Genomic DNA, 10,992 nt, shown 5'->3' with positions numbered 1-10,992 from the left:
GCACTTTGATTGATGTCTTGCTGCTTGGGAGTTACATTCTTTCACATGGTACTCTTACGCCTTCTCCTCGCATATCTAGCATCATTTCATTAACTCATTTTCCAAACATTGCAATGATGTATTTGTCATAGAACTCCAAGCCTAGAATGGCTTCAAAATCGTCCATAGGTATGACTAGGAAGTAGTTTAACCTTTCATTTACCTACTTCCACTTGCACTGCAAAGACTTGTTTGACCTCCTTGGCTTCTTCTTGTACAAAGGTTTTTGTTAGTCCTTTTGGAACCTGAGACAATTTGAGTCTATGTTTAGCTGCACAATCTGGTGTGATAAAGTTGTGGGTGGCTCCTGTGTCTACCATGATTACTAAATCCGCTTCACTCATTCTTCCCTTGAGATATAAGTGATGTATCGGTGCTACTCGAGCCACCATGCATTGGGGACGTGCACTAACTGCCCCCACTCTTGGGTGGTCAAGGTCTCTTCACTTCCATTGGGGATTTTTTGGATGCACGAGGGTTGTGGCTCCTCTTCTCCATAAGTACTATTGACTACTACCCTCGACCCGCTTGTTGAGGCTGTATCTTCCATGGGGCATCTATTTTGATAGTGGATTCCCCCGCACTTGAAACATCTGACCCTTGTGGTTGAGGCTTGGGGTCTCCACCATGATGTATTTGATCTAGCAGACCCATAAGATGCACTCGAGGTCAGTTTGTAGTGGCAATATCAACTACCTATATTTGCTAACATGCTCTTTCATCTTTTCTTGTGTTTGCTTGGGATTTCTCCACTCATCTCTAACTTTGAATTTTTACATCTTCGGGATAGAATAGCCTTTGAGTTCCTCTTGGAGTTCTTCCCATGAAAAGATTGTGTGTCCTTGCTCATGTTCCAACAAATACCAACTAGCATCCTCCTCCTCTAAGTAGATGGCTGCTATTTCTCCCTTCCTGTCTTCAATGATCCTAGCATACTTGAAATATCTATCTACCTTCACAATCCATTTTTTCAAAATCAATCCATTTCTCTCTTCTTTGTACTTGATGGATTGGGGTATCTTAAACTTACCATAGTCGTCTTCTAAATTCTCACTCTCCTCTTCCTCCTCATTGTTTTGCCTCTTGTCTTTCTTCTTGTCCTTTCTTCTATCTGCCAATCTATCCACCTCTTATTGCAGTTTGTCTCTTCTTCCTGTTGTCGTATCACCCACTCTTTGTAACCCTGCTCCACTTCTAGCTTTCTTCTCTTTTCCTCTTCTTCTTCCTTCATTTGCATGGTGGAGTGTACAGTGAAGATGAAGATGAAGATTCAGGAGTATTAGGTTTGTTGCCAGTGACTTAGAATGCATGTTGTGTCTAAGACAATACAAAGAGTTACAACACTAAACAGATTGAATACCGACCGGTTCCTTGTAAGTAGGTAAATGTACAACCTCTTATGTTTAATACAATCCCAGTAGTTACAATTTACCAGCATATAGATTGTACAACACTACATACACAGCAGTAGATACAATTGGATTCTGAATGCAAGTAGCAGGTGAATGAAGTAGCTAGTCTGAAGGAGACTTCGAATAGCACAACCTTTTGCTATCTGACTTATCTCCATGAAGAATCTCTTCTCTCTTCCACCATACTGCAGCTTCATTGTTTATATACAGCCCTGGGCCACAGCAGCTCTGATCATAAGCAGACAACAGCTTCTAAACTATACACCCCATGTGTTTGATAAAATGCAGTCATTAGGATGCCCAACAGATATAACCTGAACCAGGGCACAGATTTTACAAGGCCAGATGGATAGCAGTAGAGATACAATTGTTTCTAAACGTAAGTAGCAAGCGAAAGAACTACTCTCGAGGAGACAACTTCAAATGACCCATCCATTTGCAATCCGAATTATCTTCACAGAGAATCTTTTTTCCCCTTTGCACCATACAGCAGCTTCCTTGTATATATAAAACATTGGGCTACAGCAACTCCAATCATATACCACACAGCAGCTGCTAATAAACTCTGCATACCTTGGCTGTTTATCCACTCCAAGGGAATAGGACCTAAACCTCCTGCATCAGATAGAAAGGATGTCTCTGACCCTGCTGTCATCCTGATGTAGCAGTTTGCGATACCCGAAATGATTATTGGAATAACCACAGAGATGCTTTGCTCTTGTACAGTGAATCTACTTGCTGGTGTATTGCTTGCTTTCATTGTGTTGTTCACCTCCTTCAGTTTGGAATATTCTCCTCGAGTAAAACCCTGATTCTCATCACCAGACAATTTTGAGCGGCCCACTTGACTGATTGGAATCCAGTATTCATCATCATCAGCAGCAAATCTGCTATCACCAACAGTTCTTTCACGTCGTCGCTGAAAAGCTGCTTCAAATAGTCTGTGAAGCTCACCTTTAAAAGCATAATTCTGATCATAGGGGTTACCTCCAGCTCGTGTGGCTCTACTATAACTAGAGGGAACAATAGCTCCCTGAGTCTCACGACTTAAACCTGCAGAAGCATGCTTGTTTGAGTCTGGGTTTCCCATGAAATGGTACCACCATCGCCCTGCCCTGGTTTGCAAACCTTCCAGTGCAGCCAATCGTGCTTCTCTTTGAGCAGGTGTTTCCTGGAAAAACGGCAGTTATCCATACAAAGTAAGTGTAACTGGCTACAGGATTTGGTTAAACAAAGAAATCCCTTACAAAAATTACTCAAGAAAAATACAAAATGGAACTCGGAAAATCAACATACAAAAGCCATAAAAAATATAAAAGACAATGCAGAAATTTGCCTTGTCTTCAGTTGCCAGCTGGACAAGGAAAACTGGTAATAGAGACTGACGCCTCGGACAATTTCTGGGGGGGCGTATTAAAAGAAGTAAACAAAGATCTACAAGAAATGATATGTAGATATAGTAGTGGTACATTTACAAATACAGAAAAGAATTACCACATCAATGAGAAAGAAGTATTAGCAATAAAAAGGACAATAGAAAAGTTTAACTTTTTCCTATTACCAACACATTTTGTGATACAAACTGATAATACACAAGTAAGACGATTAATCTTCAATAATCTTAGTAATCTTCCACAATATACAAGATTAAAGAGATGGCAGTTGTTCTTCTCTTATTATAATTTTGTTATCGAATATGTTTCAGGTATTACTAATGTTCTTGCTGACTTTTTGACCAGAGAAGGAGCATGGACAAGATAAAAGAAGAACTCGAGGAAACTCTCATACAAATAAAAATTATAAAGAATAAAGCTGAAAAGCTAATCGAAACCATGAATGAAGTTTCTATGCAGGAAAAGGGGAAAAGTCTGCAAATCCCTATCTTATTGGGATTCAGCATCGACCAGCCAACCAATGGCTAAAATTAACAGTCCATTAGTGACTGATAACATCGACCTCAAAAAGGTCTATAACAATAGTCTGAACAAGACTAATAACCCCAATAGTCTGGAAAAGACTAATAACCTCATCGACCTGAAAAAGGTCTATAATCCACATGACAATGTCATGGATAATTCGACTAGTACTACTAATACTGATGAGAAGCTTTTAGTGGATAACTCCACGAAAAAGAACTATACGACTAGTAATAATGACTCAAGCAGCACAGTGGTAGTAGACACTACCTACAGCGCCATCAATGAAAAAGAATTCATTAGTGAATATCAACAAATTGTCAACAAAGTCAATCAGATGAAGCAGCAACCGCCATACATAAAGACGGTAACAACCTAATACCCAAGAGTAACAATCATGCCTGGAGCAGATCCAAAAATAGTGAGAAAGCTATTTTACTTTGGCTTTCTTGATCAAATTTATCTTACTAAAGATTGTAATGAAATATCTCAATTACCCGAGATATTCCAATGGTCAGCCAATCATCGCATTGAGAAAAACCTAACAGCTCAACTAAACATAAAATTCTTCAATGCAACACCAGAAGTTAACTACACCCGCGGTATTCACTTCAGTATTATCCGAGAAGTGAAAAAGCAAGAAATGTTTACACTCGAAAAAATCGAGAAAACTGGTTTAACTAACCTAACCTGTCTTCCTTTCAAAAGATCACAAGGATTAGGCATAATAGTCAAACAAATGAAAAAGATCCTCAGAAAGGGCAACATAGTCAGCAAGGTATACCAGCAAGCTGACGTAACAATGTTAATCCAAGATTATTCAGAAATGAATGATCACGACAAATACACTTTGAAAAAAGTGATTGAAGAAATAATGGAAAACAAAGATTCCTCTGAAAAGTGCAGAGAGCTCTTCTGCACCAACAACCATGCAAAGGAATGCAATAATTGTATCAAACGTGTCAATCCTTTTCTCTTGAGCACATAAGTCAAAAGACTCTCAAGAAAAGGAGAACCACGATGTAAAGTCATGACCGCCCTTATATACTGGCATGACTAACAACCACATCAACTTTACAGCACAAAAGCAAAGCGCACTAATGAGTCATAGCGCATAACCCAATCAAACAAGGAACCCTCACCAAAAAACTATATAAGCAACCACTTGCTTCATTCGGAGGGGGAGGAGGAGAAGAGAAAGACAGAGAAGAGAGAGCAAAGAAGCCTACTGATCTCTATAGCCCAACATCTATACGATGTATAACTAAACCTCTTAAGAGCCATCCGGCGGAAGCCATAGCCAAAATCCTATAATCCTTCTGTAACTTTCCTTTTTAGTCTTTCCATGCAATAAGATAAGCCTTGTTCATTTCTATTTGTCATTCTTGAATACATCGATGACGATGGTATCCTTGGACCTTCTGTGCATAATCCCCTAGTAGAATCAAACATCAACATACAACACAAACAACACACGACCAACCTCGGAAATGTGCACATAAAGCTGCGGATTGGCCTTGGAGCGTCCATATCCCAACTTCGACTGAAGAAACGAGTCAATCTTCTCGTTCCATGCACACAGAGCTTGCTTGAGGCCATACAAGGCCTTCTTCAACCTGTAAACTTTCCCATCCGAGGATCGAAAGCTAGGAGGCTGCTCAACATAGATCTCCTCTTGCAAATCACCATTCAAAAAGGCCGACTTCACATCCAACTGATAGGTAGGCAATCTTCTATAGCCAACCAAGGCAAGAACAGCTTGAATAGTCACCATACGAGCAGTGGGGGAAAAAGTATCATGGAAATCAATGCCGGGGCGCTAAGCAAAACCTTTAGCAACTGTAGTTTTCCACGAATACAAGAGACACATGGCTGATGGCTCACCACTATGTCCGGCAATCCTTGGACAAACGACCCTCGCGACGCTTTCCGAAGGTACTCATAGTTCAGATGGCCAAACCAAGCATGCCATAGCTCGGACTGTGTCTAAGAGGTACGAAGAAGAGAGGTAAGAGTTGTAGAAGACTTCAATTTGTAGATGCCATTCTCCTCATACCCTGCAGAGAGAACCTTCCTCGATCCATGATCAAGGACGCGAACAGTATCGCTGTCAAACTCCACCAAGAGGCCAAGAGAACAAATCTTATGAACTGAAAGTAAATGATACCCCAAGCCTGGCACATGCAGCACCTCGGAAGTGTGGGTACCACCACGTCCATAGGGAATAAGCTGCATCTCACCCCGCGCAGAAATATACACAGAAGAGTTGTCTCCAATGAGAATCTGCCCATGCGAAGGTCGCAAATGGGCAACACCAACGAGAGAAGGAGTCATGTGCCGGGAGGCACCACTGTCCACGATCCACTCATGAGCCTGGGAAGTTGCCATCGCAGCATCAGAAGTCTTCGGTGGAGAGTCCTCAATGACCGCTAAGTGTAGAAAAGCAACTGATGAGGGTGCAACCACCACTTCAGAATCCTTCGTGTCCTTCTTCTTAGTGTCCTTGTCTTTGTCGATGCAATCCTTCTTCCAATGACCGGTCTTACCACAAATATGGCAAGTCAATTCCTTCTCCTTATCCTTCTTGGATTTATTGTCCTGCTTCTTTTTCTTTTGGTCCTTCCCCTTCTTCTAAGAGGCTTGGCCAAAAGACATTCCGAAGAAAATCGTAAGGAGCTCCTACCAATGCGCCATTGTTCCATCGCCCCCGACATCTCCAGTGCGCCTCCCGCTGACCCGTGGCGTGCGCCACCAGCTCCCCGCCATTTTACTTCTACAGGAGCACAAGCTCACTCGCTCCCAGGTCCAGCGGGTAGGAAAGGTACTCCCGGGCAGCTCGCACATTTACTAGGAGCATGCCATAGGTGCCCATGGCAGGAGTGGAGGCATATGCACCTCTATTGGCCCGAGTCTCACCACCTGTGTACGAGACCACGAGACGATAGTGGCAGGGAGGGTTCTATAGATCAGACTGGATATTGGGGACTCGTGCCTTGGAGTCCTCAATGTCTATGCCCCTACGGAGGTTAGGATACGCAGCAGGTTCTGGGTGGAGATCGCGGATCGACTCCCAGATGTGGACTCCTTGATCGTTGGAGGAGACTTCAACAACTTGGAGGCTTTGGAGGACCAGCAGGGCAGAGGCAAAAACTATCAGGGCATGACCGGGGAGGAGCAGGAGGCGTGGGAGGTATTTCTATTGGCAGTAGGTGCACGTGATGCCTGGAGAGACCCTGCCTTCCACAGGAGGGAGAGGTCGCTAGACTTCTCTTGGGGATACAGGCGGCTAGGTGAAGTCCTGCTGGAGCGGTTGGACAGGTTTTATATGGGAGAGTGGGAAGGCTCTCGTAGAGGCCAAATTGGGCAGTTGGCGAGCACCATGTTGTGTGATCATTGCCCAGTTCTCCTGACACTAGATCCCCCAACATCTGCCCTAGACACTCGATCCTGTAGGATTCCTGACTCGATCTATAGGAGGGAGGGGATGACGAGGCAGATAGAGCAGCTCTGGACTAGGGAGTGGGGCAGGAGTGACCAGATTGCAGAGGAGGTTGCAGAGATTCTAGCCGAGTCGAGCAGAATCTGCCAAGAGACAGCCATACAGGCCATGCAGCAAAGCTGGGAGGAGCAGAGAGCGCTCCGACGGGACCTTGCAGCCATGCAGAGATTACTACAGGAGGCACCAGGGGATCCCACCCTCCACACACAGGAGGCGCAAGTATGAGCAACCATTGCTGGCCTAGAGGACAGGCGCTCTGAGTTCTCTTTTCGCACCTCAGCAGCTTTTTGGGCGCAGAAGGGAGACACAATGTGCAAGAAGTTTTTCCAAGTGCACCAGCCTTGCACCTCAGGAGAGCAAATACGCAACCTTCGAGATCAGTATGGGAGGACTCGTTCTAGCCCAGACAAGGTGATGGAGATTGCCACTAATTACTACAAACACCTTTTCCAGAAGGAGACGGCCTCAGCTAGAGGACAATGATATAGTCAACAGGTCTGGGATCACAGAGGATATGGGACACTCACTCCTAGCCCCCTTCACAGAGAAGGAACTAGAGAAGGTTTTCCATACATAGGATGCGCAGAAATGCCCAGGAGAGGATGGCCTCTCTAAGGCCTTCTTTACTACCTACTGGGAAGTGGTGAAGGATCCCCTACTGATGGCCTTCCAGGAGATTTTCACTTCAGGACAAATGCCAGGGAGCCTTTCGGCAAGCCTTATCAGTCTTCTCCCCAAAAGGGGAGACCGATTGGAGCTTTCCCAGTGGAGACCGATCACCTTATTGTCAATGGCCTATAAGGCACTGGCAAAGATGATTGGTAAGCGACTATGCCCCGTGCTACCAGACATCATCCATGACACACAGACAGGCTTTGTCCAGGATAGGAGTATCCTAGACAATGTATTCATCTTCTTTGAGACGACACAGTGAGCTCAGCACAGTGGGCAGAGACTGGCCGTACTACTCTTGGATTTCGAGAAAGCTGATGACAAGGTGGACTGGGATTTCCTAGAGGGCACCATGGTGAGGTTGGGTTTCCCCCAGACTTGGATTCGCGGGGTCGCCGCACTTTACAGATCAGCCACCAGCAAGGTTCTCATAGGTGGTAGGCGAGGGGAGGAGTTTCGGCTGGAGAGATCGGTTCGACAAGGCTGCCTCCTGGCCCTGTACATGTTCCTACTCTTTGCAGAGGCAATACCTCACTTCCTCAGGTCCCGTGTGAGCAGATTACGCGGCCTCCGGCTTCCAGTGAGAGAGGAGACTGAGTTGCTAGACTCAGAGTATGTAGATGATACAGCACTCTACATAGAGGATGATGAGTTGATGTTGGAGAGAGTGAGGCTGGCTCTTGAGGTGTTCTGTTCCGAAGCGGGAGCGAAAATCAACTAGCGAAAGTCAATTGGTTTCCTCACAAACCCGGACTCTAGTACGGAGTGGGGCGTCCACCTATGGGTGAGCAGAGGGCAGACCCTCCGGTACCTAGGATTCCAGGTGGAACTCGACATCACTCCTGCCCAATAGTTTCTTCCAGTCCTCGATTCTATTCGGAGGAAGCTAACCTACTGGAGCACGGCTCGCCTCTCACTGGCCGGCCGAGCCCTGGTGGTTACACCAGGTCCTCCTAGCGACGGCCTAGTACATCGCCACGTGTTGGTGCTTCTCCTCATCCTGCATAGTGCAACTTCGCCGCCTAGTGCGGAACTTCCTTTGGTCCAGGTCAGACGGCTCTAGGGATTCCCGTGCAAAGGTGGCGTGGGCGACCATCATATGGCATCGGTCAGAGGGAGGGCTTCAGATCATAGACCTACAGTTTCAGAGTATGGCCCTCTTGGGCAAGCTAGTTGTCCGCGGCCTCACACCGGGAGAGCAAACCTGGAAGGTCCTATTGCAAGAGGGTCTTCAGGATTATAGACCGAGGCTTGGCGATGGGTGAAGGCCGTCCATAAGATGGATCTTCACGTCAGCCCAGATCACCTTTCCTACGCAGCTTACTCCGTGTGTGGTAGGGCCTCTGTAAGGCCCTAATCCAGAGCCCCCCACGCTGCCAAGAGGAGATAGATCGTCAGCCGGGGATCTGGAACCCCCAGGTGAAAGAACGGGAAGGGGCACAGATTGGCGAGCGCTCCCACATCTAGTGGGCTGGTTGGGAGGCCGGCCCGGCTCATACCATCAAGACATGGCGGGAGGTGTACAAGATGGCACATGAGGAGATGCTGCAACAAGTATCAAGCTGCCAGAGAGGAGTGGAGTTGAGGCGAAGGGAGATAGACGCAGCAATACCTCCGGGGTGGCTTGCTCCCCCGACACGAGTGCCGATAGAGCCCGGGGAGGTATGGGCCGCCAGGTTTTCACTAGCAGGCATTCCTTTACAGGTAGCAGGTAGAGTGGACAGCGCCCCACGAGGGACTTTCTTCACCGTTTAGGAGAGGGCGTCTGGCCCTTGACAGAGGGTAGCAGGATGAGGAGATAGCTGCCCTTTCGTGGAGGATTCGGGTGATAGGCCTTCAGAGGAAGACATGGTGATTGGACCCCTATGTTTTCTAGAAGGAGCTCAGGGAGTAGCGCCTTTGGGATCTCGGAGGGCAGACCACTTGATGAGCTGGAGTGGGATCTAGGAGAGTGGCTATGGCCGACCAGTGCACTCACCATGAAGCCACCGAGGTTCCTAAAGTACACTACCAGGATTGACAGACACGTACTGATGCAAGAGCATATGGATTGGGCGTCATCACGTAGTAGGCATTGGGCGGAGCACAGCATCACGGAGCCGTTCTGACGAACCTTCTGGCGTCGCCTATGGGATAGCTAGAGGCCAAGGAGGGTATCATATTTCTTATGGCTAGTGGCACATGGAGGCTTGGCGATGGAAAGTTGGCTTGCCCGGATGCAGAAGGAGGGAGGTTGTAAGCGTTGCACACAGCAGCCTCTAGAAACCCCAAAGCACTGTCTTTAGTCATGTGAGGAGGCGCAGCTCGTGTGAAGAGAAGCATGCCGCATCCTACGTCGTACAGCACCCAGCCTTGGATGTATCTCATAGGGAGCTTTTTGTTGGCAGGCAGTCAGCCAGGGCCGTCACCTTCTGTATGAGACCGGGATGCAGGACACGATATTCATCATTGATGCAGGGTCGTGCGCAGTGGTCGGTTTGGAGGCTCTACCTATCCGCCAGGTACTGGAGCCCACAACGAACCACTCTGAGGTATGGGAGATCATAGGGAGTCTTACTAGATGGCATATCTGGAAGGCGCGGTGTCAAGAGACTTTCGGCGAAGAGAGACTTTCAGCACAGGAAACCCTAGCTGAGCTCTGGACCTCCATCATCCACTCCCTCCGCAACCGTTGGGATCAGATGCAGGGCGAGCCAAGGCTCGTCAAGAGCTCCGTGGTCATTTCATGCATACCTGGGGCGGCCAAGACCTATTTTTCGTGATACAGGCAAGCAACCCTAGATGGCGATACATCCCCCCTCCATGGCTTCTTGCCCCCATCCCCCCTAGACCGCCCTGAGAGGCTTGTATACATGATGTATTTGTGTTTCTGCATCACCTCCAGCTAGTCTGTTGAGCATGAGCACTCCGTTTTATTCAGTTTCTTCGAGAACACATCAACAAGCTTCAGCAACTTCAGATGCAGGTTCAAAATGCGGGGAAGCCTATTTCCTCCGAAGACATGGCGATCACTTTACTGTCCCAGTTGCCGCCACGATTCGGTACTTTTTATCCGCCCTTATTGCTTCAAGGCGGGAGTCGACTCTTCGATGGGAAGAGTTGGTTCCTATGGTCTTGGGCCATGAACGGCTTAGTGCCATTAGGTGTTGGGAGGGCCAATGGGGCTCCCCTTCCAAAGAAGTTTGATAGCCTATTCGCAAGGTAGGGTTGACTGTAAGGCTGCGAGTATGGGAGTCTCCAAGGTAATTGACAATGCATGGCATCATGGTCGAGCCTACCGCAATTAGTGCAAGGTTGTGACCTAGGATCTTGACATGGCTCGTAGGTAGTTTCCACCACAATACATGCATTGGACGTGTGGCTGCATTGGTCATCTCATCATCTCCCAAGAAGACTTATTCACGGACAAGGTCCGCATGTGCACCTCCAAAGAAACCCTCTTCATCAGGGTCAT

General features: G+C 47.1%; 1 protein-coding gene across 2 annotated transcripts in view; it reads right to left on the bottom strand.

Annotated features, from left to right (window-relative positions):
- Window positions 1-1,385: 1,385 nt before the first annotated feature.
- The window catches only part of LOC148013573 (chaperone protein dnaJ C76, chloroplastic-like), a 31,813-nt gene continuing 22,206 nt past the window's right edge, over window positions 1,386-10,992 (bottom strand). For both annotated transcript variants that reach the window (XM_087668137.1, XM_087668138.1), the window contains exon 4: window positions 1,386-2,622. In XM_087668137.1, coding sequence (XP_087524263.1) covers window positions 1,906-2,622 — 717 coding nt within the window. In that variant the 3' untranslated portion in view covers window positions 1,386-1,905. The remainder of the gene's footprint in view (window positions 2,623-10,992) is intronic.

Source organism: Lygodium microphyllum, chromosome 26 (assembly GCF_053477565.2).
Source record: "Lygodium microphyllum isolate KBCC chromosome 26, Lygodium_microphyllum_v1.1.10, whole genome shotgun sequence".
NCBI lineage: Eukaryota > Viridiplantae > Streptophyta > Polypodiopsida > Schizaeales > Lygodiaceae > Lygodium > Lygodium microphyllum.
Note: the sequence above shows the minus strand (reverse complement) of the source record. Positions and strands in the feature narration are given on the sequence as shown.